Source organism: Dryobates pubescens, chromosome 19 (assembly GCF_014839835.1).
Source record: "Dryobates pubescens isolate bDryPub1 chromosome 19, bDryPub1.pri, whole genome shotgun sequence".
NCBI classification, from domain to species: Eukaryota; Metazoa; Chordata; class Aves; order Piciformes; family Picidae; genus Dryobates; species Dryobates pubescens.
The window spans coordinates 23,200,327-23,224,704 of NC_071630.1; the positions used below are offsets into that span (position 1 = coordinate 23,200,327).

The following is a 24,378-nucleotide window of genomic DNA, read 5'->3' on the forward strand; positions in this document are numbered from 1 at the left end:
AGGGAAGGAAAAAAGGCACTTCAGATCTTACACAGAAAGGGAGGAGTAGCACCAAAGAATGGCATGGCATGGCATGGCATGGCATGGAATAGAATAGAATGGAATGGAATGGAATAGAATGGGATAGAAGAATAGGATAGGATAGGATAGGATAGGATAGAAGAATAGAATAGAACAGAATAGAACAGAACAGAATTAACCAGGTTGAAAAAGACCTTTGAGCTCATCCAGTCCAACCTATCACCCAACACCATCTGATCAACTCAACCATGGCACCAAGCACCCATCCAGGCTCTTCCTAAACACCTCCAGGGATGGGGACTCCACCACCCCCCTGGGCAGCACATCCCAAGGGCCAGTCACTCAAAAAGGAATACAGTTAGGGGTTGCTCGTGGTCAGAGCAGAGGACTTGGTCAGCCAGGGCTCTGCAGGGTTCTGGGCAGGTTGCCTTCAAAATGTTCATCAATGAAAAGCAGGTGAAAATAGATCACTACGCCTGGGAGCGGCGTGGAGCTGGGAGAGCTACTTCAGCACGCTGGAGGATCAGCTTTACAGCTTAGAATGCTCTTGGTGAAGGAGAGACGTGAGGACTGGCTCTAGTCTGGGGTGCTGTGCCTCAAGAAGGAGGAGGACTCACTTGGAGAAGATATCACTGCAGTTGCTAAAGTGGCCTTAGGTTGGAGGGGCTGGAAGGAAAGCACCAGAGATTGTCTGGGACTGGAGCAGGGGGAGCTGCAGCCTCTGCTCGATGTGGTCTTCAGGAGAGGTGGACAAGTGTTCCCCTCAAACTGGCCCTAGTTCTGGGCTCCCCACTTCAATGGATAGAGAGAAATACTGGAGGGAGTCCAACAAAGGGCTGCAAGGATGATTAAGAGAATAGAACAACTCTCTTCTGAGGGAAGGCTGAGAGACCTGGGACTGTTTAGCCTGGAGAAGAGAAGGCTGAGAGGAGACCTGACGGATGTTTACAAACACCTTAAGGGTGGGTGTCAAGAAGATGGGGCCAGGCTCTTTTCAGTGGTGCCCAGCATGAGGGGCAATGGAGACAAGCTGGAACTGGATCACAGGCTCAGAGGATGTTAAGGGTTGGAAGGGACCTCTGGAGATCATCAAGTCCAACGCCCCTGCCAGAGCAGGAGCAGAGAATCCAGCACAGGTCACACAGAACACATCCAGACAGGGAAGGCTCCAGAGAAGGAGACTCCACAGCCTCTCTGGGCAGCCTGCCCCAGGGCTCTGTGACCCTCACAGTGAAGAAGTTCCTCCTGATGTTGAGATGGAACTTCCTGTGCTGGAGTTTCCATCCATCAACACGAGGAAGAGCTTTGCTGTGGGGGTGCTGGAGCCCTGGAGCAGGCTGCCCAGCGAGGTTGTGGAATTTCCTCCTCTGGAGAACTTCAAACCCCACCAGAACGGTAAGTCCCTGTGTGACCTGCCCTAGATGATCCTGCTTGAGCAGGGGAGTTGAACTCGATGATCGCCAGAGATCCCTTCCAGCCCTGCAGTTCTGTGTTTCTGGGGCTCCTCGCTCGGATCGGCTCTGCCCCAGCCCCTGCCCCTCGGCGCTGGCTCTGCCCCGGGCCCCGCTGCGAGCCGCGGCGGCGCAGCTGCTGGAGCCGAGCCTGTCGGCAGGGACATCGCAGCGAAAGGATCTCTGGCTCTGCCTTTTCAGCGCCTTCGTTTAGCAGAGAGGCTGGAGGCACCTAAGTGCTGCGCTGAACGGGAGCCAGGGCGAGCTGCTGGGCAGAGCTCTGCGCCCCTGCTTTCCGAGTACTTAATTTGTTTCGCAATTAGGCAAGAGGCACTGAGGCACTGGGCACTCCTGCAGGAGCAATGACTGGCTGGGGGGGATGGCAGGAGAGCTGATCTGCAGCACAACCATTTTGCCTAGCAAATACCTGTTCGTTAAGATCTTAGAGCAGCCTTCCAGTACCTGAAGGGGGCCGCAGGAGAGCTGGGGAGGGACTTTGGAGAAGGGCTTGGAGTGCCAGGATGAGGGGGAATGGCTTGGAGCTGGAAGAGGAGAGATTGAGACTGGAGATGAGGTGGGGAGACACTGGCACAGGTTGCCCAGGGAGGCTGTGGATGCCTCCTACCTGGAATTGTTCAAGGCCAGGCTGGGTGGAACAGTCTTGGTCTAGTGGGAGGTGTCCCTGCCCATGGGAGGGAGGTTGGAACTGGATGATCTTGAAGGTCCTTTCCACCCAAACCATTCCATGATTCAGGCCGTTCCAACGTGACTTTGACAACAGAGGAGGCAAACACGAGGGGGTTGCAGTTGGCAGCTGAGGGGTGGGGAGCAGTGTGAGCAGGTCCATCAGACAGTGAGGTGGCTTCAGTTGTGTCTCCCCATTCCATTGAGAGCATGGTGTTTCATTAGGCTCTTGGTGAATGAAACAGCTTTTTAATTGCTCAGAATCACTTTTTAGAAGTACAGCATTGTCTCCCCCCACTCCACAGCCTCTGGGGAGCCTCTTCAATCTCTTTTCTCCCTTTGCCCTGGAGAGAATGGACTCTGGCATGGCATGGAGGAGCCTGCCTGCAGCACTTGCCTTTGTATGCCAGGCAGAAAAAAAACCCAAGCCACTTAGAAACCAAAGGCTGCACATTCAGTGCTGAAAACTCTCTGTTCCCAGTAATTTGTGGTTGCTTCAGGAGTAGCCCACCCTGCCTGCACCTTTATGAAGCCACACAGAATCCCAGCAGGGTGGGCGGTGGAAGGGACCTCTGGAGATCAGCCAGTCCAACCCCCTGCTAAAGCAGGGCACTCACAGCAGCTTGCCCAGCAGCACAATGGCCAGCTGGGTTTGGAATGTCCCCAGAGAAGGAGATTCCACAACCTCTTTGGGCACAACCTCTCGTAACATTGGCCCAATGTTCCTACACCCTCAAATGAAAGAAGGCTTCCCAGTTATGAAGCACTGCTCTTGTCTTAGTTCCTACACAGTGTGCCTTCGTAATGGCACAGCTCTCTGCTCCACCCCAGCCTCACTTCTTCCTGTCTCCTGCAGCAAGCAAGCTGGCTGCAGCCACCCCCCCAAAAGGATACACTTCCTGGGAGCATTGAGATGCCTTCTGGGCAGTAAAGCACAACAGCAGGCATGAGGAGAGGGGTACCCCAAAAGGGTGAGCAGCACCATGGTCATTCCCAAAGGACTGTGGAAAGAGCTGCCCTGGGAGTTGTGCCATCAGATCACCAGGGCAAGGCAGAGGTGAAGCATTTGCTGAAAGCAGAAAGGACAAGAAACCAGTTCCTGGTGTCCTGGCAGGCTTTGGAACAGCACTAGTCAGTGGGGATCTGCTCAATGATCAGGCCATGTGCTATGGATTGATTCATCCATAGGTACTTCACAGAATCACAGTATGGTAGGGGCTGGAAGGGACCTCAGGAGATCATCCAGGCCAACCCCCCTTCCAAGGCAGCTTCACCTAAAGAAGGTCACACAGGAACAGGTCCAGAGGGCTTTGAATGTCTCCAGAGATGGAGGCTCCACCACTTCTCTGGACAGCCTGTTCCAGGGCTCCAGCACCCTTAAATTAAAGCAGTTGCTCCTCATGTTCAGATGGAACTTCTGAGGTTCCACTTGGTGCCCCCTACCCCTTGTCCTGTCACTGGGCAACCCTGAAAGAAAGCTTGGTGCCATCCTCCTGACACCCACCCTTGAAGCCTTGCTCAGCACTGCTGAGATCCCCCCTCAGGCTGCTCTTTTCCAGGCTGAAAAGCCTCAGATCCCTCAGCCTCTCCTCAGAGAGATGTTGCAATCCCCTCAGCATCTCTGTAGCCCTACAGCAAAACTTCAGTGCTGGCATCTGCAGTGCTGCTTTCAGCTGCTGTGGCTTCCTTCCCAGAGAGATTTCACAGAACAGCAGCCAGGGTGGGTTGGGTTTTTTCCTTCCCCTCCAAGGTCTTTTCTGCCCCCTTTAGAAGCAGAGCTTTTTATGGCTGCTTTGACGGATGGCAGCCTGCTGCCCAGCCGGCAGTATGTTCACCGGGGAGTTCTGGAGCCACTCTCCATCATTTGATTCCACCCCTTCAGCACAGAGAGACCTGTTTCTTGGCAGGGAGCTTGGAGCATTTAGCAACACTGAGTATTTACAAGTGAAAATGTCAGAAACCAGAGGTGGTTTTAACTCTGGAGAAGACCGAAGCTCACTTACAGCTGCTCCAACCCTCTCTTTTATTTTTGGTCATGTCAAGCCCCTAGTTGACACCTGCCAGTGAAAAGCAAACACAAAGCCAGCCCAAGGAGTGGCCACCACTGCAATCTCCACCAGCATGGTCATAGAATCATAAAACCAGTTGGAAAAACCTTCCAGGGTCGTTGATTCCAACCATCAGCCCAACCCAGCCCACCGTGGCCATCAAAGCATGGCCCCAAGTGCCATGGCCACACATTTCTTGAACACCTCCAGGGGTGGGGACTCCACCACCCCTCTGGGCAGCCTGTGCCAATCCCTGACCTCTCCTCCAGTCAATGCATTTTTCCTCATGTCCAACCTGGCACAATTCCAGGCCATTTCCTCTCCTCCTATCACCTGAGACTAGCAAGGAGAGACCAACTGCAGCCCACTGCAACCTCCTTTCAGGGAGCTGCACAGAGCAATGAGCCTCCTCTTCTTCAGACTAAGCAATTCCAGTGCCCTCAGCCTCTCCTCATGAGACTTGTTCTCCAGGCCCTTCACAGGCTTTGTTGCCCTCCTGAAGGGCAACATGTTTGGGCATGGCTGCACCAAACAGATGTCATCTGCATCTTCTGGGAGCCCTGACACTGCCCCTCATGCCCATCCTTTTCTTCACCCTTGTATTCTCTTAGTTTCCCCAGAACCAACCTTTAGTGGGTTCCCCTGCCCCCAAAATGCAACCCTGAGCCACCCCAGCATGAATCCTTTCTGGTGATGCTTTTAGCTAAGCTCCTGCCTGCCTCCCACCCACGGGACCCTTTCTCTGCTGAGCTTCTTGCTCCCGTGCTCCCAGCTGGGAGGAGCTGCTGCTGTAGTCTCTCTTGAATTCAGAGAGGATTGATGTAGGTGCTTGTGCTTTGTGCCAGCCATAACTCTTCAGGTTTGCCTGCAAAGAATGCATTTCCCAGCAGCCCAGCAACTTCTCTAAGTAGCAGTAAGTGATCCATGAGACCCACGGCTCTGCTGCTCCCCTGCCTTCCCCAGCACGCCCCTGCTGCTACTCCAAACCTCGGCACAGGCTCTGGCTTCACACAAAACACAAGGTCTGCTCATGCCTGAAATTCCTGAGCACAATCCAAACTAGCTGAGGACAAAGATTGGGCAGGTTGGCAAGTCTGGATTGCCTGAGTCAGAAAGGCTGCCAGCCCCCCCTGCTCCTCTCAGCCCAGGGGAGACAAATCGTAGAATCATTGATGTTGGCAAAGACCTCTAAGGTCATCAGGTCAGCACCTCCCTGACCACCAGAGCATGGCCTGCAGTGCCACATCTACTTGTTTCTCGAGCCCCTCCAGGGATGGTGACTCTACCACCTCCCTAGGCAGCCTGTTCCAATATCTCACCACTCTCACAGCAAAGAAATTCTTCCTGACATCCAACCTATCAACCTGGTGCAGCTTGAGGCCATCACCTCTTGCTCTGTCTTGAGTTACTGGGTGGAAGAGGCCAAGGCCTCCCTCCAACCTCTTTTCAGGGAGCTGTAGAGGTCTCCTCTTCAGGCTAACCAACCCCAGCTCCCTCAGCCTCTTCTTGTAAGCTGTGCTCTCCAAACCCCTCACCAGCTTCATTGCCCTTCTCTGCACCTGCTCCAGCCCCTTGTGCTGTTTCCAGGATGCCAGCACTGTTCCCCCTTCCTGGAGCAGGGTCCCTGTCCAGTTCCTCAGACCAGTAGCTTAAAATGTTCCTGGGCATCAGTTAATTTGAACTACTGCCTGTCCTTGGCTGTCTTTGCTTGCAGTCAGAGTTCTCCAGTGCTTGGAGGGTGTCAGAGCAGCTCCTCCCAGGGGCTGAGTGTTCGGTGAGGAAGGGCTGTGGAGAGGAGAGCACAGAGCTGGTGGCTTGTGTTAGAAACCCTTTCCCTGAGCTGTGGAGCTGTGTCTTTGTCAGCATGTTTCTGTCAGCCGTGTTCTTCGTGTAGTCATCTGTTAATAACACAGGGCTGGCAGCCAGCCCCAGTCTGCACCACCATCCCAGCACTGGATCTGTTGCAAGCTCACTATGATCCCTGCTAGTGCTCCTTCTCCTCAGGGGGATGCCAGAGCTGCCAGGACCTTGGCCTCTGTGTGCCTGCTTTAAAAAGGCAAAGCAAAAAGAGGAAGCAAACATCCTGTTCCAGACAGGGTTTATCAGTGCCCAGACCTGCTGGTGAAGGACTCTCTGCTGTCCAGTGGGATCTGTGGATGAGCAAGCAAGGACTTCATTCCAGCTAAGCAGATCATCCTCTCTGGCAGTATTTAAGAGACAGGATCATAACTTCTGTCTTCAGTGGCAGGAATGATTGTCAAACACAATTAGCTCTGCCAAGCCCAGCTGTTTGCTAGACAACATCCAGGCTTAGTTCTTGAGTTCCTTCAGAGATGAAGGAATTACAGGGGTCAGTCTTCTGACCTGACTGTAGGGACTGCATGAACTTGCTCCATCAAACAGTTCCTTCAGTAAAGACCAATGCAGAGAGCATCCAGAGTGCAGAGCTGAGAGGGTCTGAGGATGGGTTGGGTTGGAATAGACCTTAAAGACCATCTAGTTCTAACCCACCCCTGCCATGGGCAGAGATCCCTTCCACCAGCTGAGGTTGCTCAAGGCTTCATTCAGCCTGGCCTTGAACACCTGCAGAGAGGAGGCAGCCACAGCCTCCCTGGGCAGCCTGTGCCAGAGTCTCACCACCCTCAGTGTCAAGGATTTCTGCCTAATCTCCAGTCTCAATCTCCCCTTCTCAAGCTTCAATACGTTCCCTCTCCTCCTACCACTGCAAGCCCTTGTCAAAAGCCCCTCCCAAGGACTCCTGCAGCTCCCTTCAAGTACTGGAAGGCCACCTGGAGCCTTCTCTTTTCTGGGCTGAACAACCTCAACTCTCCCAGCCTGTCCCCACAGGGGAGTTTCTCCAGCCCTCTGATCACCTTCATGGCCTCCTCTGGACCCTCTCCAGCAGCTCCATGTCCTTCTTATGCTGGGGGCAGCAGAACTGAATGCAGTGCTGCAGGTGGGGGCTCAGCAGAGCAGAGGGGCAGGATCCCCTCCCTGCTCCTGCTGTTCACACTGCTTCTGCTGCAGCCCAGGACACCGTTGGTTTTCTGGCTGACTCATAACATGGGAGTGGAAAGTCTCCCAGCACTGTCTTTAGAGGAGAGGGAAGGAGAGAGCAAGGGTGAAGGGCTGTAGATAGTTCAGGTACTGCCCAGCTAAGTCATGTCCTGTCTCCATGGCTGTCGTGGTGGGTGCAGGGGTGGTGTGACTGTGCTTCCTTCTGTAAGGCACACCAGGACCTACTGGGGAAAGGTCTAGCCAAGAGCTAGGGTGTTCTATCACTTGTTTTACTGCTTAAGAGCTGATCTTGTGGTTGTTGCAAGTATTGACTATGGACCTCGTCAGGATGAGTGGTGTAGGACCTGGAAACCTCCCCACTGTGACCGGGAGGCTCTTCAGGCTCCGCTGTTTGCAGTTCAGCTGGCAGGGAGGTATCATATCACATAAGAGGGTAGGAGAGCTCTGCAGAGGGACCTTGACAGGCTGGGCAGATGGGCAGAGTCCAAGGGGAAGAGACTGAACACATCCAAGTGCCAGGTTCTGCACATTGGCCACAGCAACCCCAGGCAGTGCTGCAGGCTGGGGACAGAGTGGCTGAGAGCAGCCAGGCAGAAAGGGACCAGGGGTAGTGGTTGACAGTAGGCTGAACATGAGCCAGCAGTGTGCCCAGGTGGCCAAGAAGGCAGGAACACCTGCAGCTACAGCAGCTTGCTCAGAGCCCCAAACAACCTGGCCTGGAATGGTTCTGGGGATTGGGCATCTCCCACCTCTCCGGGCACCCTGGGCCAGGCTCTCACCACCCTCGTATATGCTGACCCTGTGCAAAACCTCCTTGAGAGAGAGCAGAAAGGGATGGTAATTTCCAGGCACTGGGCTCAGATCCACCACTGGGAGAACAACCAGAAAGGTTTGAAAAGAACTGCTGACTGAATTAAGTGAATTGAGCTAGCAGATGTGCTCTTCAAAAGAGCAGAGCTCTCTCTTGAACGTCTCTCCCATTGAAATGACATCCTCAAGAGCTGTTGGGTTTTTGTGTCCTTTGCATCTCCCTCAGGATCATCCATGAGGATGGCTTCTCTGGAGAGGACGTGAAGCAGTACAAGCCAGTGGTCTACAGCAACACTATCCAGTCCCTGGCAGCTATTGTCCGTGCCATGGACACCCTGGGCATCGAGTACGGCGACAAGGAGCGGAGGGTAAGTGCCGCGAGAGAGCTGAGCGCCCCCAGCCTCCAGAGCACCGACAGGAGGAGTCTGCACCAGCTGAGGCCAGGGGCATCCTGGCTCCTGTCAGGAAGAGTGGCCAGCAGGAGCAGGGAGCTCATTGTGCCCTGGGCTCAGCACTGCTCAGGCCACACCTGGAGTCCTGTGTCCAGTTCTGGGCCCCTCAGTTTCAGAAGGGCATTGAGACCCTTGAATGTGTCCAGAGAGGGCAACAAAGCTGGGGAGGGGTCTGGAGCACAGCCCTGGGAGGAGAGGCTGAGGGAGCTGGGGTTGCTTAGCCTGCAGAAGAGGAGGCTCAGGGGAGACCTCCTTGCTCTCTCCAGCTCCCTGAAGGGAGGCTGTAGCCAGATGGGGGTTGGTCTCTTCTCCCAGGCACCCAGCACCAGAACAAGAGGACACAGTCTCAAGCTGTGCCAGGGGAGGGTCAGGCTGGATGTTGGGAAGAAGTTCTTCCCAGCAAGAGAGATTGGCCCTTGGGATGTGCTGCCCAGGGAGGTGGTGGAGTCCCCATCCCTGGAGGTGTTTAGGAAGAGCCTGGATGGGTGCTTGGTGCCATGGTTGAGTTGATCAGATGGTGCTGGGGGAGAGGTTGGACTGGATGAGCTCAGAGGTCTCTTCCAACCTGGTTCATTCTGTATTCTTCTTGTCCTGTCACTTGTTGCATGTGAGAGGAGACCTACCCCCACCTCTTTCCAAGGAGTTGAGGGCAATGAGGTCTTCCCTCCAACCTCCTCTTCTGAAGACTAAACCACCCCAGTTCCCTCAGCTGCTCCTCATGAGACCTGTGTTGAAGGCCCTTCCCCAGGGTGGTTGCTCTCTTTGGCCCTGTTCCAGCACCTCAGTGTCCTGTCTGGAGAGCAGTGTTAGCATGGAGCTTATCAGAACAAGTGCTGTCTGGCAGCCTCCCTGTGCCAGCCTGGCCTCATAGAGTTGCTACTCTGTGTTGCTCTAAACCAGCTCCCATTTTTAAGCAGTGGCTGCTCTGTCAGGTGCCCCTGCCAGCCTCTGCCCTGCCTTGCTGCGTTTCTGGCTCATGTCAAGCCCACATGGAGACGCTCAGAGCCCCAGAGAAGCCAGGAGCATCCTTTTTGCATGCTGCCATCCCAGAGAAAGTAAAAGCCACTTTCAGAGTTCTAGATCAAAGGGCTGCAGCACCTCCCCTGTAAGGACAGGCTGAGAGGGTTGGGGATGTTCAGCCTGGAAAAGAAAAGGCTCCAGGAGACCTTAGAGCATCCTTCAAGTATCTAAAGAGGGTACAGGAAAGCTGGGGAGGGACTCCTTACAAAGGTTTGCAGTGACAGGAGGAGAGGCAATGGCTTGGAGCTGCAAGAGGGAAGGCTGAGACTGGAGAGGAGGAAGAAATTCTTGACAGGATGGGGAGACTCTGGCACAGGCTGCCCAGGGAGGCTGTGGCTGCCCAGGGAGGCTGTGGCTGCCCCCTCCCTGGAGGGGTCCAAGGCCAGGTTGGGTGAGGCCTTGAGCAAGCTGGGCTGGTGGAGGTGTCCCTGCCCATGGCAGGGGGTTGGAACTGGATGATCATAGACTCATAGAATGGTCTGGTTTGGAAGGAACCTCTTGAAGTGATAGAATCAGCACTGTGAGGGTTGGAAGGGACCTCAAGGATCATCTATTTCCACCCCCCCTGCCGTGGACAGGGACACCTCACCCTACAGCAGGCTGCTCAGAGCCCCAGCCAGGGTCATCGAGTCCGACCCCCAATGACCCCAACGAATTTTAAGGTCTCTTCTAACCCAAACCGCTCTCTGGAGCAAAATAATTTCAGAGCAAAGGCCTGGTAAAGGCAAAGCCCTGTGTGCCACTGGGTTTGTCATGACTATTTTTAGGTGGCTGTCAAATGCCAGCCCTGTGCCATCCCCCAGACTCCTTATCTGAGGGCTGATAATGAAAGCATCCGCTGGCAGGGATGCCACAGCCCTGCTGTGGCCGTGCTGTGTGGAGAGCTGACTTTATTTTCTCCCCCTGGCAAAGGGGGAATTTTGACTTCTTTGCATCCAGGGAATTTTTTTGTCCCTCCCCCCCCCCAGGACTTCTAAATCCTGGAGACATTTCCATCCCAAGCGTAGAGATGATTCCATAATGGAGCTCTTGTGAGCGTGCCGAGAACTAATGCTGATGGCTTTCAAAGTGAATGCATTAATCTGTTGATTACTGGGTGACTCAGCTCTCAGCCAGGCAACTTAGCTTGTCTCAGCTCAAAACCTGTGCCCAGGAAAACAGAAACAAATCATTCCCCGTGTCTGAGCCCTGGCAGACAGCTTGGAAATGCACAATTTCTCCTTTCTGTTTTGCTTGGGGGTTGGTTGGTTGTGGTTTTTCTGTGGGGTTTTGTTTGTTTGTTTGTTTTAATGCTTGAAGTCCTAATTCCAGCAGGAAAACTCAGCCCTGCTTTAGTGCCTGTCAAAGTGTGAGGTGCTATCAGGGCTGCCAGGAAGGAGAGGTGGAGCTCTGGGCTTGCACAAAATGTCATGGCTGTTCATATTCCCATGGGAAAGGTGCCAAATGTTCCTAGGATGATGTGATAACTCGGGCTGGAAAGGAGCTCAGGAGGTGTCTAGCCCAACCTCCTGCCCAAGCAAGGACAGCTCTGAGGTCAAACCAGGTTGCTGAGGGCTTCATTCTTTTGGGGCTGAAGTCCTCCAAGGAGGGAGACTGCACAAGTTCTTTGGGCAGCCTGACTCCTCGTGGGGAAAAGGTTTCTACTCATTATAGAATGGTTTAGGTTGGAAGGGACCTCAGAAATGATCTACTGCAACCTCCCCTGCCATGGGCAGGGACACCTCTCAACTAGGCTTGGCTGCTCAAGGCCTCATCCAGCTCTGCCTTTAACACCCCCAGGGAGGAGGCATCCACAGCCTCCCTGGGCAGCCTGTGCCAGAGCCTCACCTCCCTTGTACTGAAGAACTTCCTCAGCTCCAGTCTGACCCTGCTCTCCCTCAGCTTCAAACCATTCCCCCTTGTCCTGTCTCTAGACAGCCTCAGGAGTGGTCCCTCTGCAGCCTTCCTGGAGGTTCCCTTCAGGTACTGGAAGGCAGCACTAAGGTCACAGTTCATGAGAGAGGGGAACTACTGGAGAGAGTCCAAAGGAGGCTACAAGGATGCTGAAGGGAACAGAACCTCTCTCCTGTGAGGAAAGGCTGAGAGACCTGTGCTGTGTAGCCTGGGGAAGGGAAGGCTGAGAGGGGGTCTGCTCAGTGCCAACAAACACCTTAAGGATGGGTGTCAAGAAGATGGGGCCAGTCCGTGGTGCCCACTGACAGGACAAGGGGCAAGGCACACAGACTGGAACCCAGCATGAGGGGAAACATCTTTACGGTGCTGGTGCTGCAGCCCCGGGCAGGCTGCCCTCCCTGGAGCATCAGAACCCACCTGGACAAGTTTCTGTGTGGCCTGCCCTAGGTGACCCAGCTTTAGCAGGTGGGTGGGACTCAGTATCTCCAGAGGTCCCCTCCAGCCCCCACCATGCTGGGATTCAGAGGGCCCCTTCAGAGTTTCTTCTTCCTTCACAGACGAGGGTGGTGAGAGCCTGGCCCAGGCTGCCCAGGGGGGTGGTGGCAGCCTCCTGCCTGGAGGTGTTTGCAGCCAGGCTGGAGGTGGCTGTGAGCAACCTGCTGTGGTGTGAGGTGTCCCTGCCCAGGGCAGGGGGCTGGAGCTGGCTGAGCCTTGGGGTCCCTTCCAGCCCTGACGATTCTGTGGTTCTATGAGCGTAAAATTCCTGCATCCAGCAGCAGACAGAAGGGAAGGAAGCCAAATCTCTCAGGCTGTGGTCTTCCTCTCGCTCCTTTCTCTCAGTCCACCTCCAGAGGAGGTTGCTGTTAGTAGTCTCAAACAGTATTTATTTTAATCTCACAAAGGCTGCTCCCCTGCTTCTGTGATTAGTGCACAGCTGCTGTAAAGAGAGGCCATTAAACAGGCGATTTGTTGAGCATTATGCTGCATGGTTCATCCCTTTCCAAGCAAAGCTTTGCTATTTTGGAAGCCATTCCTCAGCCAAGGGTTTCTAATGCAAATCTTTTAGTGGGGGATTTTCCCCTACTCATCACTTAAGCCCCCGAGAGAGGAGGGCTCAGGGAGTGGGGCTGCAGCCTCCGACCCTGATTCAGCAGCAGGGAAGAATCACAGAGATAGGCTCAGAGAATCACAGAGACTTCCAGGATCATCTGGGCCAACAGATGGGTCTGGAGCACAGCCCTGGGAGGAGAGGCTGAGGGAGCTGGGGTTGCTTAGCCTGCAGAAGAGGAGGCTCAGGGGAGACCTCCTTGCTCTCTACAGCACCCTGAAGGGAGGTTGGAGCCAGGTGGGGGTTGGTCTCTTCTCCCAGGCAGCCAGCAGCAGAACAAGAGGACACAGTCTCAAGCTGTGCCAGGGGAGGTTCAGGCTGGAGGTCAGGAAGAAGTTCTTCCCAGCAAGAGAGATTGGCCCTGGGGATGTGCTGCCCAGGGAGGTGGTGGAGTCCCCATCCCTGGAGGTGTTCAGGAAGAGCCTGGATGGGTGCTTGGTGCCATGGTTGAGTTGATCAGATGGTGCTGGGTGAGAGGTTGGACTGGATGAGCTCAAAGGTCTTTTCCAGCCTGGCTTGTTCTGTGATTCTGTGACCTGCAGAGGAGCCTTCCAACCCAGACCATTCTAGGATTCTATCATTCTGTGATTTCCAGCTGCAGCTGATGTCTGCTGGGCTGCTGCTGCAATAGCCACAGCATCATAGCCTCCTTCCTTCCCCACTGGAGCTGCTGGCTTCATCACTGTAACAGCACTGGGCAAATAGTTCAGCCTGCCTTTTGAGGAGCTGTCACCCCTCCCATGAAGCTCAAAGCCATCCTTCACCCCTCCACAAGCTGCATCTCAGTTACCATCAACCATGGTTCTGAGCAGAGGGGACAAATCAAGGGCTGGGCAGTTCTTGAGAGGTGGAAACATCAAGCAGGGAGGCAAGCCCTTGTTTTCACAGCTGCCCTGTTGCTGGGGGGATGGCTGGCTCATTCAGGGAAGGCTGGTTGGTGCTGGCTGAGATGGTCAAAGTCCTGGGAATCATTGCTGCAAAATCAGGATGCAGGAGAGAAGAGGAAGGCAGCAGAGAGCAAGGGAAAGCCCAAAGCACTCTCTGCCTGCAGGGTCATGGTGCATGGCCCACAAGCCCTGCGGCACCAATTCCTGAGTCTCTCTAACCCAAAGCTGTGCTGCCCACAGCCCACTGATGTCTTTCCCTCCTTCAGAAACCCCTTGAGCCCCTCTAAAGCCAAAAATCTTCCACTGCTGAGTGATCATGGTACAGTAACTGCAGAGTGTGAAGGCAGTTTTTGATAGCTCTTTGTGCCAACCAAAAGAGCCCAAAGCAGGAACAGGAGCAGGCTTCCCGGGTCGGGGCTGGAGTCACTGCCCCCGGGGGTGTTCAAGACCTGTGTGGCCACGGCACTCTGGAACGTGGTTTACTGGCCAGGGTGGTGTAGGGTTGCTGGCTGGATCTTGGAGGACCTTTGCAGGCTTGCCCTGGGAGCCCCAGCTTGCCTGGGTTTGGTTAACAGCCCCTGAAGGATGGGAGAAGGCTGCGTGCGATGGAGCCGGGGGAGGCAGCGGGGAGTGGGCGGCAGCCGCGTAGCGGGTTGGAGACACGTGTGGCGTGGAAGGCTGCTCTCTGGAAGGTGCCACCTTGCTGAGTGGTTGATGTGCCAGCAGGATGGTGTTTGTGCACACTGGTCCTGCTCCAGGATGAGCTCTGTAGTGTTGGCATGGCAACGCTTCGATCCTGACTCAACAGTAAACACCGCGGCTGCTCCGGGGGCTCTCCCAGACGCCGTGGGCTGGTGCTGAATGGGCAGCACTCAGGGGGTGGGGTGGAAGTTCACCTGGTCTGCCAGCAACTGAACAGGAGCCAGCAGTGTGCCCAGGTGGCCAAGAGAGCCAGTGGCACCCTGGCTGGGGTCAGCAGTGCTGTGTGCAGCAGCAGCAGGGAGGGGATTGTCCCCTGGGACTCAGCTCTGGTGTGGCCACACCTGGAGTGTTGTGTCCTGCTTTGGGCACCTCAGCACAAGAGAGCTGTGGAGGTGCTGCAGCCAGGGCAGGGGAGGGCAAGGAAGCTGGGAAGGGCCTGGAGAAGAAATCTTACCATCCCTGGAGGTGTTTAGGAAGAGACTGGATGGGGTGCTTGGTGCCATGGTTGAGTTGATCAGATGGTGTTGGGTTTAGAACCACAGGTGTCTGTTGCCTTCCCCTTCAGGTAGCTGCCAGGAGAGGAGCCAGGCAGGGGAACTCTCCTGGCATTGTCTGCCCCCTGGCCCGTGCAAAGCTCAGCCTCTTCAGGTGCAAATCCATCTTTAGAGATCCCTGGTGCCTCTGCTTTCAGCTTCCATTTTGGGTGTGATTTCTGAGTAAAGCACAGCACTGAGCCTCCAAGGGATCCTTGCAAAGGATCCCCACCTCCCCCTCGGGCTCTCCAGCATCCCTGGTCACCTGTGAGGATGCCGACCCCGGGTGGCAGGGGATGTTAGGCTCTCCTCTCCTTGCCTGCAAGCCCGCTCTCCTTTTTCCCTGAGCAAAGGAAGGGTTTTTCCTCCATGAGCTTTATGTGCTTGATACACTTTTTCCCCCTTTCTTTCTTTTTTTTCCCCTTTGATGATGCAGGGAGTATTTTTAGTCTGAAAAGAAGAAAACCCACCACCCTTGTTCCCGTGGAAGAAGGGCTGCTTGTGTTCCCAGGGGAGATTTGTTAGTCAAATGCAGGCACGGTGAGGGCTGCCAGGGAGGAGGTGTGAGAGGGAAGCACTGGGCAGGGGAGAGCGGAGCAGCCGCAGGACTGGGGCAGTAGTGGGGGGTTCATGAGAGGTGGGGTCCTGCTTTCCATCTCCCCGGGGGAGAGGGCTTCTCTGGGAGCCCATGGGAAGTGCCAGAGAGCACAGAGCAAAACAGATGAGGTGCTCCAAAGTGTCTGGCAGAAGAGCACAGCTGGAGCAGAGCCCTGAGAAGGGAGAAAACCTCCCTCTGGGCTCCTCAGGGCAGGAAAGAGGTTGAGCTGCTGGAAGGTGTCCAGAGAAGGGCAACAAAGCTGGGGAGGGGTCTGGAGCACAGCCCTGGGAGGAGAGGCTGAGGGAGCTGGGGTTGCTTAGCCTGCAGAAGAGGAGGCTCAGGGGAGACCTCCTTGCTCTCTCCAACTCCCTGAAGGGAGGTTGCAGCCAGCTGGGAGTTGGTCTCTTCTCCCAGGCACCCAGCAGCAGAACAAGAGGACACAGTCTCAAGCTGTGCCAGGGGAGGTTCAGGCTGGAGGTGAGGAGAAAGTTCTTCCCAGCAAGAGAGATTGGCCATGGGGCTGTGCTGCCCAGGGAGGTGGTGGAGTCCCCATCCCTGGGGGTGTTTAGGAAGAGCCTGGATGGGTGCTTGGTGCCATGGTTGAGTTGATCAGAGGGTGTTGGGTGAGAGGTTGGACTGGATGAGCTCAAAGGTCTCTTCCAACCTGGTTAATTCTGTTCTGTTCTGTTCTGTTCTATTCTATTCTATTCTATCCTATCCTATCCTATCCTAAAAGGGCTTCTGGCAGCTCTTGGATCCAGGGTGGGATGCAGGTCAGGTGCAGGCCAGCTCCACCATCCCGTTGCTCCTGGAGGACAGCAGAGCCTTGGCCAGGCAGATTTCAGCCCATCTGATGGGACTCAGCACAGCCACTCCCCGCAGAGCTGCCAGCAGTGGCCTTGCCCTGGGTAGCATCTGGTGTTGGTGAGCACAGCCAGATACTGTTTGTCCTTCCCTAGACCCTTTCTGTCCATAAAGGGATTGAAGGACCTGCCAGCCAGAACAAAACCTAGGTCTGTTTGTTGGAAGGTCTGCACAGCAGAGGCACTGAGGTTGTGTGCAGAGCACAGCAGAAGCCTCAAAGGTTCTTGCAGGTGTTTATGGCTGGAAGGGTGATCCCAGAATCACAGAATTGTTTGGGTTGGAAAAGCCCTCTGAGAGCATCCAGCCCAACCCAACCCCACCATGGCCATCCAGCCCTGTCCCACAGTGCCATGGCCACATGTTCTTGAACCCCTCCAGGCATGGGGACTCCACCACCTCCCTGGGCAGCCTCTGCCAGTCCCTGACCACTCCTGCAGCAAAGGAATTTGTCCTCCTCTCCAACCTCAGCCTCCCCTGGAACCATTTCAAGACATTTCCTCTTGTCCTCTCACTTGTGCCATGGGAGAAGAGACCAAGCCCAGCTCACTGTAACCTCCCTTCAGGGAGCTGTAGAGAGCAAGGAGGTCTCCCCTCAGACTCCTGCTCTCCAGGCTGAACATCCCCAGCTCCCTCAGCTGCTGCTCCCCAGCCCTGTTCCCCAGACCCCTCCCCAGCTTTGCTGCCCTTCTCTGGACCTGCTCCAGCATGCTGGGGCTAAAACCCTTCCAGAAAGTGACCACCATATTTCCTAGACTCATGGAGTGGCCTTCATTGGAAGGTACCTCAGGGATCATCTACTCCAACACCCCCTGCATGGGCAGTATCAACTAGACTGAGCCGCTCAGGGCCTCATCCAACCTGCCCCGGGAAGGAGGCAGCCACAACCTCCCTGGGCAGCTTATTCCAGTGTCTCACCACCCTCATACTGAAGACCTTCTTCCTAAGATCCAGTCTAAATCTCCTGTCCCTCAGCTTCAAACCATTCCCCCTTGTCCTGCCTCTAGACACCCTTAGGAAAAGTCTCTCTGCAGCCTTCCTGTAGGATCCTTTCAGGTCCTGGAAGGCAGCTCTAAGGTCCCCCAGGAGTCTTTTCCCAGCTCCCTCAGCCTGTCCTCACAGCAGAGGCGCTCCAGCCCTTGGATCCTCTCTGTGGCCTCCTCTGCACTCACCCCAGCAGCTCTGAGTCCTTCTGCTGGGGCCACCAGAAGTGAGGTTCTGTTGGAGCTGAGGGTGCATTTGCTGCAGGCAGGGCGCTGTCTGCAGGTACGACTGCAAGTCAGCTCCCCCCGCAGCAACTGCAGAGCGCTCCGGGCGACTCAGCACATTTCAGGCACATGCCAGTTATTAAGGGGATTGATTTGCATCCCTCCTGGGAGGCACTGGGAAGTGCTGCTGAGTCACGCTGCTCGCTCACCGCTCCTGAGCACTGCCAGTTGAAACCCTTTGTTTCCCCGTGCCTCCCATCATGTTCCTAACGCTCTGAACGCCTGCAGATGCCAGTGAGAAACCTTTGTACGGGGCAGCCCTGGCCTGAGCAGATCTCTGGTGTGTAACCCACAAACAGGCATAAAACAAATGTCGTGGGAAGGGACTCGTCCCTTGGCCCTGTGGGTTGATGTTTATTCATGGGGAGGGATAGTGCAGGCTTTGTTCTGGAGCAGCACCGGCAAAGGCAGCCTGGGTTTGGGACAGCTTGGGAGGAAGGGAGGGAGGGAGGAGAGCCAAGGCTGTGCCTTGCTGTGCAAGGCATGTGGGACTAGAGGGGTGGAAGCATGGCCCTTGCTCACACCAGCTGCTAATAACTGTAGGACACAATCATAGAATCACAGAGCTGTCAGGGCTGGAAGGGAGCTCAAGGCTCAGCCAGCTCCAGCCCCCTGCCATGGGCAGGGACACCTCACACCACAGCAGGTTGCTCACAGCCACCTCCAGCCTGGCTGCAAACACCTCCAGGCAGGAGGCTTCCACCCCCTCCCTGGGCAGCCTGTGCCAGTGTCCTGACATCCAGTCTGAATCTAACCACTTCCCCACCCCTCTGTCAGCCTCACCTGCTGAGCAGGGTGTGAGGATGGCTAAGTCATGCAGCAAGGACCAGCCTGTCTCAAGGCAGTAGGAATCAAAAGATGCTATTCAGCCAGGTCCAAATGGTAGTGGAGGGATGCCAGGCAGGAGTTCCTGGCATTTCATTCAAAAGAAGGCCAGAGTCAAGCTCCAGATGAAGATGAGAAACAGCAAAGCCTCAGGAGCTGTTGTAACGCAGTGGCATTTTGCACCCAGGCAATATGGAGCCTTGGGTTCAAAGGCAGAGAGAGAGCAAACATGCAGGACAAAAGCTCAGGACACATGAAGCAGCCTGTGCCTGGGTTTAGGGGGTTTGACAGATAGTCCCTGGGGGCCCCAGGATAGAATAGAATAGAATAGAATAGAATAGAATAGAATAGAATAGAATAGAATAGAATAGAATAGAATAGACCAGAGCAGAGCAGACCAGGTTGGAAAATAACTCAGAGATCCTCGAGTCCAACCTCTCCCCCAGCACCATCTGATCAACTCAACCATGGCACCAAGCACCCATCCAGGCTCTTCCTGAACACCTCCAGGGATGGGGACTCCACCACCTCCCTGGGCAGCACATCCCAAGGGCCAATCTCTCTTGCTGGGAAGAACTTCTTCCTAACCTCCAGCCTGAACCTCCCCTGGCACAGCTTGAGACTGTGTCCTCTTGTTCTGCTGCTGGGTGCCTGGGAGAAGAGACCAACCCCCAGCTGGCTCCAACCTCCCTTCAGGGAGCTGGAGAGAGCAAGAAGGTCTCCCCTGAGCCTCCTCTTCTGCAGGCTAAGCAACCCCAGCTCCCTCAGCCTCTCCTCACAGGGCTTGGGTGCCAGATTCTTCCCCAGCAGAGCCCCACATCCATGGCACATCCCTCAGGAATCACTCCAGGCAGCACAGCACCTCCCTCCCGAGTGTCAAAACCCACTCAGGAGCCAGGGAAAATCTCACCCACGGGCTCTGAACACATTTCCTCCTTTCTGCTGTGCTCTTTGTTTCCCAGGGCCTTAGAAGCGGGTTCATGGCCATGGTGGGGTTGGGGTGCTGGCTGGACTGGATGCTTTCAGAGGGCTTTCCCAGCTGAAACAGTTCTAGGACTGTATGCTTTACAGTTGCTCAGCCTGGTGGCTGCTGGGCCCTGCCTGGAGCACAGCAAATTGCTTTGTAGTTAGGCTGATGGCAAAAGAGGAGTGAGATCGTCCTGCAGAGCAATTGCTCCCAGTGTGAAGAGGTTCTATAGATAGAGATGAGGGAATGCATTGCATAAGAGAAATGGGCATCCATTCATGAGAGAAGCTGCAAACAGACTTGCAGCTCCCAAATAGCTCTTTGCAGGCTTGAGGAGCCAAAAGGGTGATCCAGAGCAGGGAGCATCCTCGCTTAGCCTTCCTCAGGGAGGGTGCAGCAGGATCCAGCCAAGCCCTGGGAGCAGAGAAGCTCAGCCCAGCTCCCATCCGTGCCTGGCTGTCCACAGGCTCAGAGCCAAGCACAGGGGGTGTTCACTGAGGTCAGGAGCAGGGCTGGCTTGCCAGTTTTGCTGAGGTTCTATGAGCTTTTGGTGCTGGTAGGTGATATTTCAGGCCACAAAGGGAGATTGTCTTCTCAGGAAGAGATCCCAGTAGTCAGCATCCAGTGAGCCTGAGCTGGCTCTGCAAAGTTAGGGCTGAGTTTGTTCCAAGTGGGAGCCAGGACTCATCTCCACTCCTCCCCTCTGTCATCACATTTGTGTACTTCTTTGCCTTTGATGCAGGGCAGCTCTGGCAGCCCAGCCTCTCTGGAGGCGCAGTGTGACACTGCTGGGGATGCCAAAGGCAGGGGAATTTTAGGCTGGTTTTGCCTCACCACCTCCCCAGCACCTTGGCCCAAGGTCTCAAAGCCATTTTTCTTCCAGCTTTTATCCTCCTTATTGGTACTACAAGCTCTGGGAAGCTTTTCTCTTGCCAAGTTCTGCTGCCATATTCATGAGGCATGCAAAGGTTTCTAGCTGCTGATCTTTGTGCTGTCTTTGCTTGAGCCTCTCAGCTTCTAAGCAGAGTTTGGTTTTCCTGGAGCTGCCCTCAGTGCTGCTGTCTGTGGTTAGAGTGCTCCTTCCACCACTGCAGGAGTCTGTATTTTTCATATCCCTTCCCCTTCCCCTTCCCCTTCCCCTTCCCCTTCCCCTTCCCCTTCCCCTTCCCCTTCCCCTTCCCCTTCCCCTTCCCCATAGCTGCATTTCAATGTCTGGAGGGGACCTACAGGAAGGCTGGGAAGGGACTGCTTAGAAGGTCCTGTGGGGCAAGGGGCAATGGTTTAAAACAAGCAGAGATTTAGGCTGGACATCAGGAGGAAGTGCTGCGCAGTGGGGGTGGGGAGACACTGGAACAGGTTGCCCAGGGATGTGGTGGAGGCTCCATCCCTGGAGACACTCAAGGTCAAACTTGATGTGGCCCTGAGCAGCCTGTTGGAGGTGTCCCTGCTGAGTGCAGGGGGGCTGGACAAGATGACCTATGAGGGTCCCTTCCAACCCCATGCACTCTATGACTGTGTGATTCTGCTCCAGAGGCCAAAGGCACAGGCAGGCCAAAGGCACAGGCAGGCCAAAGGCACAGGCAGGCCAAGCAGACCGCACTCAGCATGACAGCGGATCACGAGCCGAGCTCAGGCTGGTCTTGTGATGAGTGAGTAGGCAAACCCTCCTTGGGTCCTTAACTTTCTCTCCAAGAACAAAAGCCCAGGGGAGGCCCCAGCGTGGTTTGCAGCAGCAGACAGGGCTCTGCAGGGCTGCTCTTCGTGTCCCTGTGGCCCAAGAGGTGAGCACCTGCTATTTCCTGTGGCTGATCCCAGCCAGGAACGTACGAGCACGAAGCTACCCCAACCCCAAAGCCCTGAATTGTGTGCCAGGAGGAGGATGCTTGTTCCCCAGCATGAGGACTCTGAGCAGCTTCAGCAGCCAGGCTCTTGGGCAGTGAGGTTTGAGAGAGCGAGAGCTGCTGGAGCCAGACTACACCTGTGCTTATTTCGCAGTCCTGAGCTGCAGCACAGATGCTTCCGCACTGAATCAGCTCAGAAACCACCTCCCGGGCTGACAACCCCTTTCTGGCTCCCCTCTTCCCATTCTTGCAGGAGCTAGAGGATGAAAAGCCTGGCCCTGCTCGGGCAGTTGCCACACTCAGTGTCCTCCAGGAGCCTGCAGCAGCAGCCCAGCCACATCACTGCATGCAGCCATCTCCCGTGGCCCTTCCCTGAGTGCAGCGAGGCCAAGGAGCGAGCCGTGCCCAGCACGTCCCAGCACGTCCACTCCCAGCTGATAGATGTGTTTGGAGACAGAGGAAGGATGAGGAGGACAGAGCTGCTAATAGTAGTCCACACAGGCAGCATCTGAGCTGCCTTTCCATCACTAGTCATCTGTCCCCTACCATCCTGGGCAGGCGAGACCCCAGCTCTGGGGTCATGCTGCTTGTCAGCATCGATTTGCAGCTTCACTCCTCTGGGCCCACCCAAGAGCATGAAGCATGAAGGCAGTGGGCAGGCTGTTGCACCATGTCCCTTTCTCCTTTGCCACCAGCTCTGGAGCATGAAGGCAGTGGGCAGGCTGTTGCACCATGTCCCTTTCTCCTTTGCCACCAGCTCTGAAGAGGAAGGGTGGGCAGCGAGGCCTGATGGGCAGGGGAAGCCCATCGCTCCACGCTGTCATGCTCTGACCTGCCTTGCTCCCCGAGGTCACCAGGAATGAGTTCCGGTGGTAGGGAGTCCTCACCGACCCTTGAGGGAGAGAGCTGAGCACAGCAGCCAAGGCCAGTGCAAAGCACCAGCTTTCTGTGAGCTGAGCTCCTGATGTAGACAGATGTTCTCCCCAGAAGCCTTTACAAACCTCTTAGAATCATAGAATCAATCAGGTTGGAACAGACCTCAGGGATCACCAAGCCCAACCTGTCACCCAGCACCTCATGGCTGCTAAACCATGGCTCCAAGGGCCACATCCAGTCCCCTCCTGAACACACAACCAGCAGCACCAGCACCAACACCACCTGGTGCAAGCCCTTTGCTGCGAGAAGCTGGGGGCTGCTGCCTGGGAGCAGGAAGAGTTTGAGTCCAGCAAGCTCCTCCAGCCAGAAAAAGTCAGATCTCCCTTCAGAGTGGTCCCTGGTTCAGACCAGGGCTGCTACACTCAGCACTGCCAAGGAGGCTTAGCAGTGCCAGGACAAATTCAGTGAACCCCTTGCCCCTGTCCCACAGCAGCACTGGATGGGTTCTTCTCTTGGTTGTGCTAGCAGAGGGCTGATCCTCCAGAGGCTAAAGAGTGAGGTCTTCTCAGGTGGGCAGGGGCAAAGCTGGCTTTGCTCTGTGTCCTGGCTGAATCAGACAGGTTCCTGTCTCTGGGGCAGGAGCTGTGGAAGCCTCAGTGGTTGCCTTGTGTCAAGGTGCTTCCTTGTCCCAGAATCGTGGAACTGCCTGGCTGGGAAGGACCTTACGACCAGCGAGGCCAGCCATAACCTGACACCTCCCTGTGCACCACTCAGACCATGGCCCTTAAGCTCCTCACCCAAATGTCTTTTGAACACCCCCAGGGATGCTGACTCCACCACTTTCCTGGGAAGCCTGTTCCAGTGCCTGGTGGCTCTTTGGGGAAGGATTTTTTCCTGATAACCAATCCAGATCTCCCCTGGTGCAGCTCGAGGCCATTTCCTCTTGTTCTGTGATTTGCTACCTGGGAGGGGAGGCCAACCCTCACCTCTCATCCAGCCTCCTGTCAGGGAGCTGTAGAGAGCAGTGAGCCCCCCCCTTCTCCAGACTAAACAAGCCCAGTTCCCTCAGCTGCTGCTCACCAGACCTGTTCTCTAGACCCCTCACCAGCATCACTGACCTCCTCCAGACCTGCTCCAGCCCTTCAAAGTTCTTCTTGGAGTGAGGGGTCTAAGACTGAACCCAGTGCTCAAGAGCAGCCTCACCAGTGCAGTGAGGTCCTGCTGGCCAGACTACTCCTGATGGAAGCCAGAATGCTGTTGGCATTCTTGGTTTGCCCTTGGCACGTGGCAGGATTCTGGAGAGCTTCTCCTCAAGCACCTTCTGCAAATGGCAGCTTGAGTCTGGGTATGTCACAGGGAGACACTGACTTAATTTCTGCTTCCTCTCAGTCAGCCTGGAAGGGGCAGCTGCCAATGAAAGGTGGCCACTGAGGCTTGTGATAAAGGTGTAGCTCTGAGGGATTAAATCCTTCCAAAGCCACAGAGACCCAGCCCTGAGCCTCAGCCACTGGGACACTGTGTAAAACAGTTTGCTGGACTTCCAGCACCTTGGTGCACACAGCAGCCCTAAACCCAGGGCCTCTGAAGCGGTGCCTAGTGCCTGAGTCTGGATGGATGTAAGCTAGGAGCAGTCAGAAATGCAGCACCTGATGTGTGGAGGGGAAGGACATCCAGTTTCACATGCAAGACCACCAAGGTTTCTTAGATGGTTGCCTCCAGCTCTTGCAGGAAAGGAAGGGGCAGTAGGTTCTGGCTGAATGCTAAACAGGACAGCAAGTAGTGGAGAGATAAAAGTAGCATCTCCATAAGTGTAAAAGGTTGTTGTAAAGGTCAGGTCTGCATGTACTCTCCCAGCTCTGTGAATAGCTGCTCCTCTCACCCACAGGCTGAGCTTTGGACCAGGACAGGCTGAAACAAACAGGGCTAAAGCTGTCCCATCCATTATCTCTGGCAGTGGCAGGTCTCCAAGAGCAGGCTCTGGCTCTGCAGATATGCCACACAACGTGGCAGAGAGCAGCCCAGGAGGGCAGCTGGCTCACGTGGACCGTCCGCAGCACCAAGCCCTCATCCCGCGGCTCCACGAGGCCGCAGTGCCCCTCCGCGGGGACAGCAGCCACCCAGGGCTGCTCAGTGCCAGCACCCGCTCAGCACCCCCCTCCTGGGCACCACCCCTTTGGAAGGACCCCCCCTGGAGCTCTGGGTCCAGTTCTGGAGCCTCTGTGCCAGGAAGGATCTGGAGGGGCTGGAAGGTGTCCAGAGCAGGGCCACAAGGAGGAGCAGAGGGCTGGAGCTGCTCTGGAGACAGCCTGAGAGAGTTGGGGTTGTGCAGGCTGGAGAGGAGAAGGCTCTGAGGAGACCTCATTGTGGCCTTCCAGGATCTGCAGGGGGCTACAGGAAAGCTGAGGAGGGACTTTTGTAGGAGTCAGGGAATGATAGGACTGGGGGGGATGGAGCAAAACCAGAAGTGGGGAGACTGAGATTGGCTGTGAGGAAGAAGTTGTTCCCCATGAGGGTG

At 55.5% G+C, this 24,378-nt stretch overlaps 1 protein-coding gene across 2 annotated transcripts in view; it reads left to right on the forward strand.

The window, feature by feature from the left end:
* The window catches only part of GNAO1 (G protein subunit alpha o1), a 177,845-nt gene that overhangs the window by 65,841 nt on the left and 87,626 nt on the right, over nt 1-24,378 (forward strand). For both annotated transcript variants that reach the window (XM_054170043.1, XM_054170042.1), the window contains exon 3: nt 8,259-8,400. In XM_054170043.1, the coding sequence (XP_054026018.1) occupies nt 8,259-8,400 (142 nt within the window). The remainder of the gene's footprint in view (nt 1-8,258; nt 8,401-24,378) is intronic.